This window comes from Mya arenaria, chromosome 3 (assembly GCF_026914265.1).
Source record: "Mya arenaria isolate MELC-2E11 chromosome 3, ASM2691426v1".
NCBI classification, from domain to species: domain Eukaryota; kingdom Metazoa; phylum Mollusca; class Bivalvia; order Myida; family Myidae; genus Mya; species Mya arenaria.
In genome coordinates, this window is record NC_069124.1 from 80047320 (window position 1) to 80069740 (window position 22421).

The following is a 22421-nucleotide window of genomic DNA, read 5'->3' on the forward strand; positions in this document are numbered from 1 at the left end:
GTGAATAAACCAAAAATGAAAGTCTAAAAACACTCATAAATTATTTTTGTCCAGTATGTATTTTTTAAAGTAATAAAATGCATAAATATTTTTTTTGCTTCTGTTATGAGATTGTTCGAAATGTTTTCTACTGAAATTTAATTTTATCCAATGAAAAATGAGAATTTACCTCAGTAAACGTCATCTCCGCCATCTTAAAAACAAATATCAAACATCACACAGGACCCGTCTAGTTTTTGTTCGTTTTTTCTTATTTCTCGTATTAGTTCTATTCATTTAAAATGACCTCCCTTACGCAACGTAAAGGTGGAGCTGTTAGTCGCCGATCCAACAAGGATGGTGCAGAGGGAGGGTCCAATTTCGACGATGAAAATGACTTGCCGAGAGAGGATATCGAGGAGGAGGAGAGGGACTCGAAAGAGACACGTCTAACACTCATGGAAGAAATCCTTCTCTTAGGATTGAAAGACAGAGAGGTATTTTTATTTTTAACTCATCATACATTTAGTCATTAGATCTAATCTTTATCACAGGGTAAACTTTAAATTCTAATTTCTTTGCTAAAGTTTAACCACATGAACAAGGCCTGGGAAGAAAATGAATTTATATCTGAATTTCTTCTAGTACAGGACTGCACACAATAGATTCAAGAACTGAATGGGATAACTCAGTTCCCATAAACACTCGGTTTGTTAGACCCTCAAATAAGGTTTTCCCTGTTTGATCTGATCCTACCTGAAATCAGTCGAAGTTGCTTGACATGGGATTCTGGTCATGACGTTATCGACTAAAATCCCACATTGAGGCGACCGTGACGGCTTTGCAATGTTGATTTACTTTGTCGTCTTGAAAATTGAATCACACTACCTGTAATTTCTAGGTAAACAATGCAAAATATATGTGGTGTTAACCTGTAGGGAACATTGTTAGTATCCTGCAATTTATTTTGGAGCATATTCAAACTTTGGGAACAAGGCTACTGAATATTTGAACCAATTGGAAAATATAGAGGTCCAATATTGAACCAATATATTTGTAAAGTATTAGTAATAAAAAATAACAGACATTCTTATGGTGGTTGAAAATCTGTCTTCTCTCATATTTATTACATCCCTTGATTTTAATTAACTTCATTTTACGTTCATTTGTTTGAAACTTCCATTTTAAATATCTTGATTATGATCAAATTAAGTAATTTATGAAAAGTAGTGATTTAACTGTATATAAAGTTGCTTTTATAAATATTTTCATGTAAAGAATTAAAATATAATAAACTATATTTTTTTAGCTGGAGCTTAATGCCAGCATTATTGCATCTAGCGATGTTGTGAAGTCCATTAGGGTAACAGTGAAGAGAAAAGTGTTAATGTATTTTAGATTGTTAAATGGAGAAAAAGTAGATCTATATTACACCGTATTATAATTGTTTTTGGCAATGTATAATATGGGTACATGATTAGTTGGCTAATACATCATTAATACTTGCAAAAATTGTGAAATATTAGTTCAAAATTAAAAAATGAACATTTTTTGATCCAGATAAAAGGTGTAAACAGTCGCTGAACTGTACCTTTAAGCCTGCATTGACCATTTATATTTTTAGGGCTATACCTCATTTTGGAACGACTGTATATCTTCGGGTCTTCGAGGATGCATATTGATAGAGCTGGCTCTAAAGGGTCGTGTTGAGGTTGAGAAGGCTGGAATGAGGAGGCGAAGCCTGCTGAACAGGAAGGTGCTGTTAAAGAATCCGGCACCATGCGGGGACATCCTCCTGGATGAGGCACTCAAACACATCAAAGAGACGGAACCTGCTGAGACGGTTCAGTCTTGGATTGAATATCTCAGTGGTCGGTTTTGCTTAAATTTGATCAAAGTGGGCCTTAACTATGTTTATATATTAAGTGGCAGTATTTTTATGTTTGATGACACAATATAATTTTATATTAGTCAACCTATCTTTGCTTAGGGTTACACTCTTAAGTGATAAGAGAATTTATATATCATTGTTCTAAGGGTGCAAAGATTGCAATAAGTGATATGCCGCACAATCTCAAACTTTCCAATTGAATATAAGGTACAAAAGCAAGATATATGAATATAATATGATAAAATAAATCAATTGACACATGTATGCACTGTGCTTGATATTTTTATTATTTTGTCGGTTTAGGGCCAAATTGAAATTATTTCCCAAAGATCCATTGGGAATGCTTTCTATTGGGGAAAAGTATATACTGTATATAGGTACTGTCATGCATTTGGGACGTATATGTACCGGTAGCTGTAACAGCTATAAACTGTTGAAGGTGTGAGAGTTGTCTAGTGGTACTGCTGTCTGCCTCTCACCCAAGATTTTGGTTCGAGCTCTACCAGGGGTACTTTCTCACACCCTCTCAGAGAAGGACAGTACAGGTTTCTGCCCAGGAAACAGATGCTACAGTGATTCATATCATCTTTAAGCTGTCTACAATCAAGCAAACATAAATTCGAATAAACCAAACTTCTGAAAATCTGAACTGAATTGGTGATGTATTGCTCATAATCTAAGAAATCTTGAAGAATTAACATACATGTACAGTCCAATTACATTGATAATATGTATTTTTGTTTCGTTTTAGGTGAAACTTGGAATCCGTTGAAGTTGAAATACCAACTTAGAAATGTTCGAGAAAGGCTAGCCAAGAATCTGGTAGAAAAGGGCGTTTGTACAACAGAGAAACAAAACTTCCTCCTGTTTGATATGACGACTCATCCCCTTGTCGACTCTGTGATAAAACAAAGACTAGTTAAGAAAGTTCAGGATGCTGTGTTAAGTCAGTGGACAAATGATGCACACAGAATGAACAAACGCATGTTGTCCCTTATTTATCTTGCTCATGCATCCGATGTGTTGGAAAATGCCTTTGCACCTCTGTCAGATGATGACTATGACTTGGCTATGAAGCGTGTTCGAGAGCTCTTGGATCTGGACTTTGATGCAGAGTCAATGAAAGAAGGCACAAACGAGACAATGTGGGCAGTTATTACTGCTTTTAGCAAATGAGTGTTTATCCGAATGACGGCAGATCATGTATATACATTTTGGGAGAAGTAATCATAAGATTAAAGTGGGATTAAGGTTATTTATCACTTAAGCTTATTTTATATCATGTTTAAAAACATGATATATATCATGTTTAAAAACATGATGTTATCTGTAAGACTTTATGGAATGAAATCTTGTGGTATTGGAAACAGCATGAATAAATGTGGGACCAAACTACTGAATCATAGAACAGCTTAATGTATATTTATCTTCATTTTTTATGTGTGCTTTATAACAGAAATATACATCAGTTGTAGCAATGTTATACATTGGAACTATCCAATACCACAAGTTAACAGCTTGTGGTTGTGCAGTTCTTCCTGGTGCCCTTCTTGTATGTTATGTTATAAAGAACATATACTGAATCAGATGAAGGCATTATCATTGTTTTAAATGTCTGTATTACTATATTTGTGATTCAAAATGTTTAAACAGCAGAGTGTGATTCAGAGTTTTCAAAAATTGTAACTGTCATCATCATCATCATCATCATGATGGCGGACATAAAGATTGTTTAAAGCTTCATGTGGCACTGAAGACAAGTTGAAAACATGTGTTGCAGGTTCATGTTCCAATTGTTGTTGATGCTTTGTCTTGACAGTTGTTGAACAATATCTACATTATACATTATACATAAAAATACACACACTTCGGTTTACACATGTTCATGTACACTTACTATATATGTTTTATGATCTTCTTGTTAAATTATGATTTCATTAATATTTTGTTGATTTAAATGCTACATAGATATGCCATCGGTATATTTGTAACCACTATCATGACTATGCATGTTTCTGTACATCTTGTATTGCTGATGCTGGTAGTGTTGCCCTTGAAGAAAATGTTGCTACCGGTATAAAGTGTTTGCCATGTGTAACGATTATCTGTTAGTGATTTGTAAGTATCTATTCACAGAATCAATAGGATATATGCCCATTGGTTTGTGTGAGAATCATGTAAGGGAGAATGGTGCTTACTGTGAGCAACTTGCTGGCTGAAGTGAGCACATAGTGTTAACACATGCAGTTACTGTACAAATACCGTTGGCTTATTACTGGTGGGGTTGTTGTTGAATTCCAGTTGTTATTGATTTGTGCTTGATTTATGTGATACTGATTGTTATTGGTTAGATTTTAATTGCATGAAAAGTAATTCTCTCGCAGAAAAATATTCTATTCCGAATGAATAAATGGGTCTTGAATGATTGATGTGTGAATGGCTTGACTTGATTATGATATTTTAGAAAGGAAAACTATGTATAATATGGGGATATAAATTATAGTAATTAACCAATGTTTTTGTTACTTATATATAGTTTAGAGGTTTATTTTAGTGCATTATTGTTCTCATGGAAAAGGCGGTCCTTTTACTATAGGACGGTACACAAATATGCTTGTAATTCATAATGTTTATCTGCAAACAAGGAGTGTGGGTTGGAAAAGCTTGAAAATACTTCAGTCCTTTCTTATGAAATGGTTTAAGGTTTTTACTACCGGTAAGCTTTTACCAATTTAAATTAGTTTGGCAGCACAGAGCTTTTTATAAGAATAAACACACATTGCTTGTTGAACTGTGTATTTGAATAGCTCAAATCCAGCTTTTCTGTCTGCCTTACCCACTGATAGTTAATTGAAGAGACTGAGTTGTTTTCCTTATTTTACCTTGTAAACATTTTGTTTTTCTCTTTCTTGTATATCTCCATCATTTTCATGTCTTTGTTATGTATTATTTCTAAGGTAGCTGCTTATTGGATCATTAAAAGAAGCTGATGCAACAATGGGGAGAAGCAACCAGATTAATGCAGCATTCTATTCTTTAAAATCAGAATGTTACTCTAGTAATACAATATCAGACTTGTGTGTATTAAGTTTTGTTGAAAAAGAAAACATAAGATGTCATGAAACCATTTGTTTCCCTGTTTGTTTGTTTTCATGAACACTCATTTGAATGGACACCGATTTAAACAAGAATGTTATGCATTTAGGTGTTCACAGCTGGTTCTTCTTGAAGTTTGTATTTTTTGTCTTTGACAAACTTACAGTGTGTCAGCTACTATGATACTATCAGATAATTCACTATTATAGAATCGTCATAGGTTTCCTTGAAATATTGTATTCTGTTTTGCATATTATTTGCTTCAAAGTTACAGTGTATGAACGAATCCCTCATATTGGTTGGTGCAAACTTCATAAGTTTTATTATACCATTGGGAAAGTTTTAAATATTGTCATTTATACTGAAAAAGGTTTATCCCCTGATTATTAGTACACATGTAACAAAATTATATGATATTTTTAAAGTATTTGGCATTTCAATAACATACATTTTTAGTTTGTATGGAACACTGTGTTCATTTCTGCTGTCTAGATGTATATATTTTTCTATGTTGCTATTTACATGAACATGTGGATTAGTAAGTAGACCATTCCCATCTCTTTGATTTCTTTTTACTTATTCTTTGGAGATATGCCATTGTATCTCACAGCAATCATGGGTGACAATATGTTGGATATAACTTGAAATAAACATTTTAAATCACTGCATTGTGGTTTTATACTTGATAAAGCATAATATTGAGAAGATACCCTTCTGTTGCATACAATGTTTTGAACAAATGTCACAACTGATTTGTAAGTTGTAAACTTGTGTCTCCTGTGTAGTAGTATGTTATCTGGCGCAGTTTTACACGTCCACTCTATAACTTGAACATAATATGTTTAACTTTCATTCTAAGAAAACAAGTCAACTTTTGGAAAGTTTTGTATGCACAATAACAGATAAGTTCATGAAGTGCCAGTGATACTGGGAAGGTTGCCCATAAACAGAACATGACACTTATGGGGGAGTGGGGGTCAATAGGTCAAAAGCCAAGGTGACTGCTAATAGTATTTGAAACTACACAACAAGCAGACAACAGCTGACATAGGACCATGAAACTTTAGTGGTAGACTACCGGTATACTTGACCTATTCTTTTGGGTGTCGGTAGGTCAGGTGCTGTTGTGTGGCTCCACAATTACAACTTGACTGAAGACCATGGTATGATAGTAACACATTGCTTTTGACATATTGTGTCCAGAATAAGTCGGTTATAGGTCAAATTCACTCAGTCATCATATTTTATTTCCCCTTTATTTAAAATGGCACCGATCGTCCAGTTTTCTGTGTCCAGGCTGTAACTTTTTCATGCAAAGGCAGTTTTCAAATTACTTTGCACATATGTTCAGTACAAAAAGAAGATGTGGCACACGCAAGACCCACGTCCCTATCTTACCATGAAGTTTTAAGATCACACTTTAACAAAACCACTCGAAAGGTACACCGATACAGTTTAATCCTCATGGAATACTACATATAGACACATACAAGAGTAAAGTTGGTGTTGTCCTGGCTTTGCCATGAACAGAGGGATTTTGAAATAAACTGGCACATGTCTTCTGAACATGAAGATGATGTGTCACGTGCAAGACCAATTGACCCTACTTCATAGGTCAGGTCACACTTAAAAGGTTTATCATTTTGGAATGCTGCATATACCTATGCATCAAAAGCATGGTTGGTCAGGTCTGAGCTCTAACTTTGTTGTGCACTGACACATTTTGAAATTAATTGGCACATGTTTGGGACATAAAGACAATGTGTGGTGTGCAAGACCCACAATCTTACCTCATAATTCAGTCAAACGTCTTATTTGAAAATAAATTTGCTCATGTCCTCGGTACATGAAACTGATGTGCCACTTGCAAGACCCTACCTAATAGTTCAAGGTCACACTTACACTGACTTAGAGAGTTTAGTTAATATGGAATGGTTCATATAAGCACATTGATATATAGAGTATAGCTTGTTGTGTCCAGGCTATAACTTTGTCATGCAGGATAATATTTTAAAATGAATTCACATGTGTATGATACATAAAGCCCATGTTTTGGCTGCCATACCCACAGCCCTCCACACTACCTCAGCCATCATGGAGGCCAGCAAATGTTAAGTTTATTATAGCTCTTGTTGAATGGAGCCATATTGGTAATTATCCAGTGAACTGGATGGCACTTCTGGGGCATTCGTCACTTATTGTGTCAGCTCTTGCTAAAAAATATTTCTATTTTATGTGTAGGTATTTGTCCTTGTGAGTAAATGACCCCTATTGATTTTAGGACTGTTGGGTCAAAGGTCAAGGTTGTAGTAAACATACCTTTGAACAGTTTGTCTGGAATCACCTGCTTTTTAAACCAGTGCTTTATCATTCAGATAAATGCCTTTATGGTAAAAGTCAAAATATTTCTTTATAAAACACCTAAAATGCATTCGAACACAATCCTTTTTCTTACATTTGACAACATCATGTTTCTAAGAAAGCATCTTTTATAAACATGTCTTGTTTGTTTAAATATGTATTTTTTGTTTACTTTCCAACTTGACACATACCGGTATTTATCATAGCACATTGAAACTTAACAACAATGCAGGACTTTAAATTTAGAGGAGTTTGACTTTGAGCCACACATCTGCGTACATTTTTTGTGTTGATGGTTTAATGATAAGCTTATTGGTCTCTGGATCAGAGGGTGCATCCCATTTGGAGCTTTGTTGACAGAACTTGTTATCACCTACATGTATGAATGCTACTTATGAACATAGCCGATTTTAAAACTGTACATATTTATGTTTGCCGCGATAAAAAGTTGTTCAGGCTTATATAAATTATTCTTATGTGCATCATAAAGATAAATATCTCATTTAATGATACTTCTAAAGTGGTTTGATTTTCTAAGCTGATGAAATACACATATTTCTTTAATATATTACCCTTTAAGGGGACAGTATAAGGGCTGATTGAAAACTACCTGCTGGTTTCATTATAAGTTTATTTTATTCTTTGATTATTGGTATATTATAAACAGTCTCAACATTTAAATAACAAGTACAAATCTGAATACATAAACGTTGTATTAACATTCACTATGCATAGGCTTATTTACAACTATCTGCATGCAACACATAAAGCTCAAAGCAGGAAACAATATGTTAGAAATTACACAATTACAAATGTATGTCTGTACACGAACACTAGTTTTTTTTTAACTATTGAACTAATGACATGATTTTCCTGAAAAAATGTCATGTTTTTGTCTGCATCTGTGGGCAAATTTAAGCCTTGTAAAAGAAATACAAATTGTCTATTAGAAAATTTACCAATGAAATATTGCATAGTAGAAAATAATTACATTCATATTCTGACAAAGAAACATTGCATCACAAACCAACAACACTCAACAAAAAGAAACATCTTAACCAAGCTAAGAAACAGTTAAGCTAAAAATTAAACAGAAGCTAATGTATGATATTACCAGTAACCTAACTAGATTACTGAATTTAATTGTAAATTAATGAACACAAGCGAGTGAACAATTATCAAATTAAATTTTAATCTTTCATCATACATTGTCAATCAAAACACGTACTTATAAAAATTAAACAGCTAACTTATCAAGTCCATTATGCTGCATAAACGACTGCATTACTGACAAATATCCCTTGCTGCCTTGTTCTCGAAAGAAAGTGAACAAGAAACAATCTTACTATATGTTTATATAGGTCTGTATATAGTTTTAAACACAAAGTTATAATATTGTATTAAATCAATTAATTATTACTCAATGTAGTATTCATTAAGTGTCCCAGGCAATTAAAGTGCTCTATATCTTTTACACGTCGGAAGAGTCATTTCCATATCGCCGTATGGTGAGGTGGAAATCTCCGCTAGGAAGGAACTTGAGATGAGTCCAGGCTTCAGTGTGCCGCATGTCAATCATGTCTTGCCCATCCACCGCCAGCAGTTCATCACCAGGTTTGAGCGTCCCATCCGCTGGTCCACCTACAGCATAAATCTTCTATTAAAATATTAATATTGAAAAATCTTAATAATTTAATGCAGCACAAGTCAAAATGTAGGCTGTACAGACAACACACTATTGATTTTAGGTCATTTCAAGGTTTACAGCCATTTGTAAAGTACATCTATATTAAAGCAACTTTACACACAAACATGCATAAAAGTAAACATACTCTAGTTTGTGTTGTTTCCCTTTACTTGAAGCATTTATATACTACAGAAGAAACATTCTTAGTTGTGTCCCTTTATTCATCCAGTTACCTTTGAAGATGCGTTTGATAGTGATGGGCATGTCCCCTTTTGGTGTGGACTTGCCGCCCTGAATGAGGAATCCCAAACCTGTGACCCCCTTGTTCAAGGTCACCTGCATAACCAGGCCCTCCCCCTCTGGCACCTCATCATCACTAGTCGACATCACTGCAGACAGTAATAGGACAGTGTTTGTCAACATTCTGACCTTTGCATGTATTTAATCATTATTGAACAAGAAATCTATCTTAGGTTTAGTTGTTCCCATCCTTCATCTGGATGATGTGATTGGATTACTTAAAGCATCTGTACATTTGAAGTTTAACTGCTTATTATTATTAGGCTACAAAATTGTGGTGCCTCTAATATATTTCAAGAATTTGTTTTTTTAAATAAACATTTTTATAAAATCCAACTCACTTCTGATCATGTTGTTCAGTTCTGGACTGTATTTTCGCTGCTCAGTCTCTGAATGCTGGCGGAGGATTTCATCCACTCTCGATGTAGACCTGGTGGGGACACTTTTATCTTCAATGGTAGGACTGGTGTTCCCTTCTGGCTCTCTTGTTTCTTGATCAACCATAGGTATATCGCAGGCTCCTGGAGTTATTCTGGATTCTAAATGACCATTCAATTTGACTGGCTCTGACTCATTAAGATTTATCATTTCATCGCTGAGCAAATTGTCAGATGTAGGGTAATCTTGTTCACTTACTTCTAATGTGTCGGAATTTATCACATCATCTGCATTAGTCAATAATTCTGTAGCACAATTTTTATTTTCATCAGTATTTACAAACTCATTTCTACCACAAACCGCAGCTACCTCATCAACCTCTAATTTAAGTTCTTTGTTATTATTATTTTCCACCTTGTCTGATTTATTAACAGCCTTATCAAGATTCGAGTACATGGAAATGACATCATTAATAGTCTGATCACCACTGTCTTCCACCTTTTCATCTTCATCTGCTTCTCTTAATTCTACTGTGTCTTTGTCCTGAGGCACAAAGGAATCAGATATATCATTTGTAGCAAGATCATTAACAACATTATTAGGTTTGTCAACTACAACATCAACAGTCTGTGCAGAAACATGCAAATCACTTGTGACTGATGCATTAACAACATCTACTACCACAGCCATCCCAGCCTTTTCAGCAACTTCATTGTCCGAGTCAGGATAGAGGGCAAGGTCTACAACCTCAGCAGGCAGGCTGGTTTTGAACACCGGCACTTCTGTCTGTGGAACTGGAGGTGGACTCTGGGGCAGCGGTGGAGCATCTAAATGATCTGCAAAGTCTTCTTCAACATCATTCTCATGAGCTGAAATTGTATGTATTTCTTTTTCAGGAGTATCTTCTGTACTTACAGACATCATCAAGTCAGTAACCTCAGGTGTATCAGTAATCTCTTCCAGTGTAACTGCTTCAGCTGAAGTCTCTGGTTTGTCACTGCAAGGAGATAAAGGACCAAGAATTGGAGGTGCCTCCAATGGAACAGGGGGAGCCTCATCTTCTGTGTTCAACTTTTCACCAGCAGGCTGTGTGAGAATTCCCGACTCTTTTACTGAGGATATGACTTGTGAGACAATACTCTCTGCTAATAATCTCAAGCCTTCAGGCTCCTGAGTTTTTACTTCATCGCCAGAGGTTACTTTGCTTTCATCTTCTTCAAAATCTGGTTCATAGTTATCATCTGCAGTCTCCTTGGCAGATTGTTGTTCTTCTTCAATATGTTCTTGAATTAAATCATCTTCCACATCACATTCTTTAAATTCATTGTAAGATGATCCAGCGCTACTAGTGCTAAATTTGCGTGAATGGTTTGCGTACAATGACATATCAATGGGCTTACTATACAGGTCTTTTTCTATTTTGTCCAACTGTTTTGTCCCAGCAGCTTCTTCCTCCTTTACATTTTCAATGTCTTGTTCATTGTTTCCAATTTGTTCAGATTCATTCACAAGTTTATCATTATCTGTTTCAGAAATGTTTACATCTTTATTGAAAGTGTCATTAACAGTGTCCTTAATATCACTAATCGTGTCTACAACACTTACAGTGTCAGTGCTTTCAGTGCGCTCAGTTTGTGAGTCAGTGTTAGGCACAACATCATTCTTACCTTTCTGAATATCAGCTGATGACACTATCCCAGGGATCCATCCACTTTTGTCAACAGTTTGCACAGAGTCATAGTGAACAGAACCTGGTAAGATGTTCTTACTTGTGGGAGATTTCCTGTTTGATGAAGTTATTGATGCAAATATTTCAGTCTCAATTGGTGCATTTTGGATGACTGTTGTGTTTCGTTTTGGTTTTGGAGCCACCTGTGGTGGTGTTTTAGTTAATTTTTCTTGTTGCCTTGGTGACACCACTGGTGAGGATTCTGGCGTTTTAGGTGAAGGTCGATTCGGCTTTGGTGCCACAACTGGCTTGGTTTGAACCACAGGTGAATTGCTTGAAGCTACCATACTTGGAGTCTCTGTTTTTCTTTCAGGATTGAGAGTTGAACTTGGAGAGATTGGGGATCTTGGTGAAAGTTTGTGTGGCCTTGGAGACAGATTAGGTGACCTTGGTGATGTTGATATGTTCAATGTTCTGGGAACTGGGACTGGAGGCTGAGAATTGGACACACCGGTGGATGATTGTACTCTAGGGATTGGGATAGGTGCCTGTGGCTTGTCTTGTGTACCAGGCGCCTGTTCCCGTGGTGATGAGAGAGGCGAAGACTGACGGGGAGACAGTTTTGGTCTGGCGGTGCTGGAGTGAGGTAAAGACTGTCTGGCTGCAAGGGCTGGTTTCTCTACAGTCTCACCTAGGTATAGAGCATACATCAATTTAACAGCATTTTTATTACCATAATTACCAAAACAACAGCAAAATTCTGTGTTAATCTTCTACATTACATCATTCAACAATAAATACATATTAAATGAACAAATTTGAGCTTCTACATATGTGCACATAAGAAATAACATCATCTCAGCAGAGCAATTTCTTTTAAAAATAATAAATGATTTTAATACCATTGCCTTGTGGTAGTTCAGAAGGCTTGACAGCACAAGCAACGATCTTGGACAATCCCCGTGGCAACAGACGCATAATCTGCTGGACCTTTGCATCGGTCAACCCCAACATTGGTGTGTTGTTAATGGATATGATGTAGTCGCCAACTCTGTTTAATGCGAACAATTTATTAGCAACTTAGCAAATTTATGGGCAAGTACTGTATAATAATTTAAAATAGTTATCAGGAAATAAAAGTATTTTTGTACTCATATGCTGATAATACAGAAGATGCTGATTAAGACAATATTTTTACTTTTTTTGTATAAAAACACAGGATAACAAAATGTAAAAATATTTGAACTTACATGTAACTTATTTGTTTGCCTATGTTTATGCAATATTAAAGGATACAAAAATGCTACTGGTTACAAGATGTGATTTCTTTTTATGGATTTTTTATAAAATCATCTGTGTAAATATTCTTACAAGCTTGCATTTTCAGTGTAGGGCACAATGAACAATGACTTGTCTATATTGATAATTAGGAGAAAGAAACTTTAAAATTTACATTAAGGTCAAGTAAAAATTATGATATAACCATGATTACCTTAAAGGTATAATTAGTAAAGTTGTGTGCAATTAACATAAGAATGCAGCACCTTTAAAAACAGGTAACATTTTAGCAAAAAGGCCATAAATTTATCCATTTGTCATTCTACCTTAATTGTGCAACTTCATTGTGACACACAGCAAATGTTTGTTAAGCTGCAGGCAGACACTTTTACAGCATTCCATTTCAGTTTATAGAAAACCTGGCTGTTAACTTCCTTAAGTATGAATAGCATATTTGAACTAAAAAAATTGCATATAAGTCAATACTGGTGACATTGTTATAACTTTGTAACAGCTGTACAAACAGTATACTAAATGAAGTCTGATAATTACTGTAAATAATATAAGTTATAATTGTAACAAAGCTTTGCTAACTTAATATTTCCTTCTCGACCCACAGGTCCATTTGGCAGGATCTCTGTGATTTGCACATGACCTTCAGGGGTCATGGTCGTTTTAATCCCGATACCCAGAATCCCTTTGAGGATTGAGACCTCGAAGGGAAGGGTTTCCATGCGTTTGATGGGGTGGTCTGGTTTTTGTGAGCCTGCCAGGGGGCGGGAAAGGGAGGCTGGCTTCATGCCAAGGGTGCTGATCGTTGTCTTATATTGCAATGGCCGGCTTCCCGTCTGAGACAATGACTTTGGATTGAAGCTCAATGGCTTTATTTGAGACAGAGGTCTGATCTGTGGGGTTGGTGCAAGACTAGCCCTTTCTTTTTGCACTGTTTCAGGTACCTTTGAATCCACATGTTTTTCTGCACTTCCTACGACAGGTTTGTTATGAGTTAAAGGTGCAGTTACAGAATTTATTTTTGGAGACAAAGGTTTTGGCACGCCAATAGTAGTCTTGTACACAGATGTTGGGCTCTGATCCCCAGACCTGTCGCTTGTTGGTGATCCAGCATCATTATTTGAAGCATTTAAAGACTCAAGATTGAGTGGTGGTATCATTAAGTTTTCCTTAGTTTCTGAACTTTTATTATCAGTATTTGTTTTTTCAACAGTAATGCTTGTTTTCATTATCGGAACAGTTTTTGTTGTGATAGGTGATTTTTCTTTTGTAGGGGTATAAGGAATATCTGGTCTTTTTATAACTTCTCTGTTCGTTTCAATGGTTTCTTCCTTTGGAGGTTCTGATTCAACTTTTAATGTAGTTTTGACATTAATCTGATCTTTGCTGGTAATGATCTCATCTTTTCTTGGAGGGGAACTTTCAACATTGTCATTATGATTACTAGGTGAGTTACCTTTCACTCTAATAACTGTATTCAAAAATGATTTTGGTTTTTCTTTAGCATCTTCTTTCGCAATCATGTCAACGTTATCAGGATCTTTGTCCTTGTGTTTTGATTTAAGGGCATTTACAACACTGATCACATTAACCAGATTCCTTGCATGATCTTTTTTAATCTCAACAGGATTAATTTTTTCTTCAGCAACTTCTTCCAAATCTGATTCAATGGCACCACTATTTTCCACATTTAGGTTTTTAATTAAACTCCTTGGCGATGTGTTTGGAGACATCTTTGAGGTAACTGTAACAAGTTCTTCCAAATTATCACGTTCAGACTTGTCTGGTGATGACACTACTTCCTGAAAATGTTCTGGAAGTTGAAAGTTCCTTGTCACACTTTCTACCACTATTCCCTCATCTTCAATAAGTGTTTGCTCTTCGCTTACAAACTCAACAGGGATATTAACCTTTCTTGGCACTTTCAAGGGCACAACAGGATCTTCTGTGGTTTCTGCTAAACCATGTTTTTGTGACTTAAAACCTGATTTACCTTCTTCAACCACATCTTCCAGAACTGGACTTTCCCGTTGTATGTCACCATTAACACTTATAGTAACGCTGAATCCATTTTTATCCATTATGTCACCAAACAAATCTGGAGGGGGGGCATCTGGTAATTCGGGGGCATCCTCTGGCATATCAGCTGCTGGAAACTTATCTGGTTCATCATCAGACTCTACAAAGTAACCTACTCCCCCATTCTCTTGTGCAATAATATCCTTTGCAATGTGTTCTGCTACTATATTATTGTTTGTATAAGTTGGATCATCAAAGTCAATAATTTCGTTCCCGCCAAGTTTGATTTTTGAATCATGTCCTTGAGTAGCTGAAATGGTCTCATTTTCCATGTCAAGGGCATTTTGAACCATATATTGACTGTTTTGATCCATGTCTGTTGAGGGAGCAAATCTTTTAACAATATAACCAGATCTGTCAACTAAATCTCTATCTATTTTACTTTTGTTTTTTACTTTCAGTGACTCTGAGTTTTCAAACTGCTTAGAGACTTCATTCACTAATTCCTCATCTGAATTGTTTAAACAATCATTATATGGAGGTTCTGAATGTAAAGAGATACCTTGTTCTTGCAATACTATATCAAAGGGTGCAGTCAGTTCTGAATTAAAGGCCAATTTGGCACTGTCTAATTCCTCATCATAGTTTTGGATATCTTCAATATCATCATCTTCTTGCTCAAATTTGTTTTGATGATATTTTATTTGCCATTCACCTGTATTGTCTGTATTATTATCTGAAAACTCCACAGGTGGGGGGACAGAGATTTCTTCACTGCTTGAAATGTTCTCATCAACTTCAGCCCCTTGGTCTAAACCAGTAATGACAGAGTCAAGATCAGTTTTGGTCAATGTCCTGTTTGAACTTAAACTGATTCTATCTGGATCAAATTGAATAATATCTTCTCTGTGACTCAGTACAGGTGAGTGAATATAAATATCTTGAGGTTCTGAGTCTGTAAACTCACTCGCATTACTATCTTCATACAATGGGTTATATCTTGTTGCTTCTGTATCACTGACAGGAATTTCTTGACTGATGAAGTTTGGAGGATAGTTGTAAGGTATATCGAGCTCACTGCTACTAGGAATTTGCTGTCGTTTTGTGTAAGAGTCAGTTATGCCTAAATTTTCAATATCACTTGGTTCTTCTTGTAAACTGTGATGATCTATGAAAGACTTTTGATTGGGCCTTTGTGAAAATGAACTATCGTAATCAGTATTAGAATGTGATTGTGGACTGAACTGATATTCCCCTGAATCAAGCCCTGATCTAGGTAATGAAGATGTTGGGCTAATTTGATCGACGTTAGATCTTGGAATAGGTGACCTTGGACTAACTTGATCTAGGTTAGATCTTGGAACAGGTGACCTTGGACTTACTTGATCTAGGTTAGATTTTGGAACAGGTGACCTTGGACTTAATTGATCAAGGTTAGATCTTGGAATAGGTGACCTTGGACTTAATTGATCAAGGTCAGATCTTGGAATAGATGACCTAGGGCTGACTTCATCAATATCAGTTTTAGGTATTGATGAATTTAAATTCTGAACAATATCGGGAACAACTTGGTCAATTCCAAATGACTGATGATTTGACTTGTGGGGAATATGATAGGGAGATGTGTGAAATGAGTTGAGATCTACAATTTCAACTCTTTCTGAGTTTTCTAACACCAAATCTTGCTGTAAAAGTTCAGGCTTTGTCTCTGAAGATTCCTCCTCTATCGTATTAATGTCTTTCTGAAATGCTAGTCTGACACTGTTTGACACAAACACTTCATTAGCTTCACTTTCAGGTATATTAGCTAAGCGTCCAATGCGTGAGTATTCATCCTCACTAACTGTGAGATAATCGTCACTTTCACTGGTCACAACTACATCTATTGCCTGTCTGTCGTAGCTCTGGGACTTAAGACTGTACTGGGAAGGATCAAAGTTGGAGGGATAATTCCTTAGTTTTGAATTGTTTACTCCATTGTTCAAAGTAACAGATATTTCCATAGAATTTCCATTGTACACAGGTCTGATCACTTCAAATCTAATATCCCCACAAGCACTAGCGGATTTTATTATATCAAGACAGTGGTTCTGCGTGAGTGCACGAAGACTCGTGCTGTTACAGGTGATTAGACGGTCCCCAACCTCCAGTTGGCCACTGTGTGCTGCTGCTCCGCTCGGCAGAATACGCTTCACCTGCAAATAGAATTTGTTTGGTTATTTGATTTCCATTCCTCAATACAAGTTGAAAACTTGCTCAAAAGGATCTTATTCAGTTTCTAAGTACTATACCACACTTCATAAGAAAACATTATATACATGTACCTTTTTTTATAGCTTTTCTTTAATTAACGCCGATTTATTATAGTACAAAATTTTAATGACAATTTCTCACTTCCAATGTTCACACATGAATTTTTAAAATACATTTTTTGTTCATCATTAGCTTGTTAAGTTATTAACGAAGCTTGACATGTTTGATTGATCAGAAAACAGAAAATATTTGTGGGCAGTCATGAGTTAGAATGTAATCACAGTAATGAAATCAACATACTGTAATTAATTCAAATTATGTCACAGTAGATTGGTACAGGGATGACTGTGTACAGGTATGTTTTACCCTGAAGATATCATTTTTAAATAGGTCTTCCTAATCAATCATAATTATACGGTGATTAAAATTATTAGAAATGTTCCCTTTGGGCTCTTAATTTCAGTAAAAGTATAAACAAAAAATGTCCAGTGAAAAGTGAACTAAAAGATCTTGTTCTTCTGAATCAAAGAAAGACCAACCTGAACTTCCATTAAACAACCAATTTGTTTGTTCATGCCAACTCGTTAAATCAGAGGTCAAGATGAACATTTCAAATGCATACCTCTCTTGCAGTAAACTTCCACAATGAGCCCTTATCAGAAAAAAATATATCACTTCAAAACACTTAAGTGAAACATGTCTATCATGATTCAATCAGTAAAAACAAGGCTGTCATCTTTCAAAGTACCGTAACTTTATATTCATTGCAAAACACTTAAAGAAACTGAGGAGATCAAAAACTAGTATCAACATGTTCTAATTAATGTGGTGGGTTAACAAATATATAAGATACTGGTGGGTCAAACAAATCTGTTTCCTCACATGGACAAAACCAAATCTATCTACAATGTTGTCAAATGGCTAGTTTAACAAGGATCCTTTGAACCCATGGTGTCAATATCGTAATTAAAAAGACCTAATCCTAAGTCAGGAATTCATTTCACTTTCTCATATAATGGTTGAAATCATTCTTAAATTAACGGGATGGCATTTTTAAGAAATATTACACACCACTGAGGGTCATATGACATTATAAGGACCGGCGGGTCAGCCAACGAAGGTGTATATGGACCGAGGCGTTAGCCGAGGTCCATTCACCTTCGGGGGCTGACTGGCTGGTCCTGATAATGCCATATGGCCCGAAGTGGTGTGTAAATATTTCTTATATTATACCGAACACTTTATATTGCCATTCAATAATTTTAAAGCACTTTAGATGTGTTTTTATCTGGAATATAGCTCATAATGTTTACTTGCGATGTTTTTTGCCGTTGTGAAAAAAGCAATCTACACTTACCAGTTGTATGACGTCAGCAGTCCATATTACATTTTGGCGAGGTCTGGACTGGCCAAAAATATTATTTGGACTGCTGACGTCATATAACTGGATTTTTATCAAAATACAGTGATATACGGACTGATCAAATTTTTATATATAAAGAAGGGACACATTTATGTAAGTTATAATATTTTTAAATATTTGACATCGAAATTCCATATTGATCACCATTATACATGCAATACTTGTTGGTTGATTGTTATATATTGGCTGTTCACAATAAATTTATAATAAATTAGTTTTTTTCTCATTATTTTATGACTTAAGCGTCAAACTTTTATAACTGTGCTGTAAGAAGAATGGGGGTATTTGCCATAACGTTGTTCTGTTTAATAGATTATGCAATATTATAAAATGCAAAATATCATTTGTTTTGAAACAGACTTAATACTAAAAACGAGTTATCCAAAAAGAGCCTTGCATGTAGATGACAGTGCTTGTTTGTTTGTGCTTGTGTGGTAGTAATGGATCACAAGTCAACATCTATTTTGGTCTGATAACTAATAATAAATCAATGAAGATCTTATTGTTAAGTCTTTAGCTTGAATTTTGTTATAAACAAAAAAACAAACAAATGCCCAAATTGTAACAAAATGTGCCTGTTCTTATTAGAACACCATAAGTGGTTGAACATTAAGCCAAATTTAGTAAGCGGACACTGTAAATACAGTTTTTGCCAATTCCTGGGTCATAACTTTGAAGTGACTGAAGCGACATGGCTGGTTATCAAATCTTACCAAGATATTATGCCATACACATTCTTATCAAATATGGAGATGGTTGGAAAAAGGCTTCTAAAGTAATTGATCGGGCAAGTAATTTCTATAATAAAAGGGTGATAACTCTTGAGTGACTACAACGATACGGCTGGTTATTGAGTTTGTCTGAGATATAATGCCCATAACATTCTGACCACATTAGGTGATGATAGGACAAAGGTTTCTAAATATATTGATTGAAAAAGATGGATTTGAGGTTATTTCTATAATTAAAGGGTTAATACTCTCGAGTGACTACAGCAATACCGCTGGTTATCAATCCTGTCTGAGATGTTATGCACTTGCTGACAAAATTTCATGATGACAAATTTTGTTATGGACAAAGCTTTTTTAATGTATTTATCAAACAAGACAGATTTAGAGGTAATTTCTATAATTAAAGGGTGATAACTCTTGAGTGACTACAGCAATATCGCTGGTTATCAACCATGTCTGAGATATTATGTCAATACACAATATACTTCACCAAATTGTGATGATTGGACAAAGGCTTCTAAAGTTAATGAACGGACAAGACAGATTTTAGGTAATTTCTCTAATTAAAGGGTGGAACAAGTGATATGGCTGGTTATCGAACAAGATATTATGCCAATACACATTCTGACCAAATTTGGAGATGATTGGACGCTTCTCAAGTTATTGAGGTGACAACACATTAGTCGCTGCCAGACCACCCATCCCCACGTACGACACAGGTAAGACTATATAATATGGCCCCCTTTTTTAAACTGTCGTATAAAAACTAAGCTCCAGTTCCTTACATGCGTACATATTTCAGCAATAGGGTCAACTGAAAGGGGCATGACTTGTCAGAAAATCAAAAGGATCTCAACCATTATATACATTATCATTTATTTGCAGGTCTTTACACAAATTTAATGTTCGGCACTAAGCTTGAATGTATAATTTCCGTAAAGACCTACAAATAAAAAATTAACTTATACTTTAAACATAATCATTTAGTGGGTTTAGTGTGAATCCCATTTTTGTAAAGAATAGAATATTAATTATTGTCATCAAAAACAAACAAATGTCTATCTATCACCATTTCTTAGCCATTTTAAGTTAGAAAGCATGCTTATTTGATGACAAGTGTAAACAAATTAGGTAATTATAGGTATTTAATGGCGAGACTTGTTTGACAGTTTTGCTCTTTCAGCGCACGTCGGCCTGGATGTCCCCAGGACTCAGGGGTGTTTATCTGATCAATAAATCACAACACTATCAATACATCGATACATCGGCAGTGGGGCATATTCGGCATTGCACTTTAACCTATCATCTTGCACAATTAAACTATGATTTAAAGCACAAAAGGTCACAAACAGTTAAGCCTTTTGTTATGTTATACATCTTCCTCTGTCATATCCAAATTAATACAAGGCTGTATATTGTACAAAATTACTCTCGGAAATGTTCTGGTATATGTCTAAAGCTGTAAATGTAATATGATCTGCATGCTATCTATCTATCTATCTTTGAATACTGCCGAACCCCTCTTTCGAGTATTACTGGCAGGTGCGCGTCGGACTGTTAGTAAAGTGAAATAAAGAAATAAAAGATAACATTGTGAGACATGGAATAGAAAAACAAAAACCAGTCATGGTTAAAACATGTTAGTCGTGAGAACATTTTTAAAAAGTAAAATATGATAGTACGTAAAACTAATATTGTAAGCTTGACACTGCCTGTTTGAACCTATCAAGTTCTGTTGCTGGCAGAGTTGCTACATTGACGGGCAGGCTATTCCAAAGAACTATGCTATGGGGGTAAAAGGACCACTTGTGATAATCGGATTGGACTTGGATTTGCTGAAAGCTATGGGGATGAACGTGCCGGCTAAGTCTGACAGGCTTCTGGATATAGGGTGGAAGGTTAATGGCCACGATGTTGTGTAAGATTTTGAAGAACATGATGAGGAAACCTTCTTCAAATAACTTTAATGCTACAAGATGAACAAAATCATTTATAAAAACAACAAAACAACTCTACATCACAATCGAAAATTGGTATTAAAAAAAGATTGCAGTACCTTTAAAGTAATTGCTTCTCCTATCACGGGCGAGATGAGTGTTTCAATATAAAAATCTCATTTCCAAATTCATTTGCAAACCATATCACATGTACACTGAGATGATATAGATACATATAGCAGGAAGAATATTCAATTTTATATATCTATCAGATATGTGTAAAATGATCGCATGTGCAAACTACACCTACAGGAAGTGGTTACCACCACTTCAGCTAATCTTCACAGGCCAGATTTCAAGTGATGACAATGAATTTCCCGGGATCCTTTGTCAACCAAGTTGACTGTATTAATCAAAGCTAAAACAAATGAAGAAGTTGTATGAAATGGTGACTGTGGTTTTAGAACAAATGCAGTGTTTGACAACAGTTTGAATACATTCACTGTTATAACAAAGATAACTTTGTCAGACAAGATACATGAAACTGGAGTCAGAAACAGTATCTCAAGGTTATAAACAAGCTTCTGGTGAAAAGAAAATTATCAATATTATATATATACTTGTGAAAAAATATGCAAATTCCACTGACTGCTTTTATAATCCCATATCTAAAATCTGAACACAGAGCAAAACAAAAGTCAATAACAAGAGAAAAAGCTACTTATGAAAACACAAGGGATTAAACCTTGTGCTTCTTTGAAGTTACAATATATTACATACAAGGACAGGAAAGTACATGTCTTGCTTTAATTGAATAAGGCCTTAAAACTTACCCCAAACAGGGATTATTTTGTAAGAAATATTCAAGTTATGATCCAAGTACAAATAACATACCACAACTTGAAAGAGTTTAACATTGACACAAGACAGTTATGCTAATTACTTTTCCAAACACTTTACACCATTAACTGAAATCTTGAAAACATTTACATTCAATAACAAAATCAACTTACTTTTCAATTAAATTGTCAACTGGGTCATTAGAAATATGTAATCCATTTCAATACATTTCAGCAGAGCTTAGGAATGTCTCAGTTCACTTGTCATTCATGTATAATGATTGGTTAGTGTTCAATATGAATACATCAGCAGTGATCTGTACTAAGATCAGTGTCCAGCAACAAACCCCTCGAGGCCCTTAATGTGTTGGTTGAACCATCCATGGACAGCTGAGCAGGGATCTTCCCATTACTATTAATGTATATACTCCCAACATCTCAGCAAGTGCCATAACTCATACTGAAAACTTTCGTTGGCCAACTTTGGCACTCTTCCACCCTGGACATTTACTATCAAGTGTTAATGAATTATTTCAGATATAGCACCAGGATGTGATCATTAATATTT

The 22421-nt window shown here is 35.3% G+C and overlaps 2 protein-coding genes across 2 annotated transcripts in view; one reads left to right on the forward strand and one right to left on the reverse strand.

Annotated features, from left to right (window-relative positions):
- The first annotated feature begins 185 nt into the window (after nucleotides 1-185).
- Nucleotides 186-5630, forward strand: LOC128228232 (Golgi phosphoprotein 3-like). The gene is made up of 3 exons (XM_052939408.1): nucleotides 186-476; nucleotides 1604-1850; nucleotides 2622-5630. Exons 1-3 carry the CDS (start codon nucleotides 282-284, stop codon nucleotides 3044-3046), a joined length of 867 nt encoding a protein of 288 aa, XP_052795368.1. The 5' UTR covers nucleotides 186-281; the 3' UTR covers nucleotides 3047-5630.
- A 2311-nt stretch (nucleotides 5631-7941) lies between these two features.
- LOC128226303 (uncharacterized) overlaps nucleotides 7942-22421 on the reverse strand; it is a 54291-nt gene continuing 39811 nt past the window's right edge. Inside the window, exons 13-17 of the mRNA XM_052936188.1 lie at nucleotides 13234-16865; nucleotides 12264-12412; nucleotides 9656-12052; nucleotides 9248-9403; nucleotides 7942-8968 (exon numbers count right to left, since the gene is read on the reverse strand). Of these exons, the coding sequence (XP_052792148.1) occupies nucleotides 8799-8968; nucleotides 9248-9403; nucleotides 9656-12052; nucleotides 12264-12412; nucleotides 13234-16865 (6504 nt within the window). The 3' untranslated portion in view covers nucleotides 7942-8798. The remainder of the gene's footprint in view (nucleotides 8969-9247; nucleotides 9404-9655; nucleotides 12053-12263; nucleotides 12413-13233; nucleotides 16866-22421) is intronic.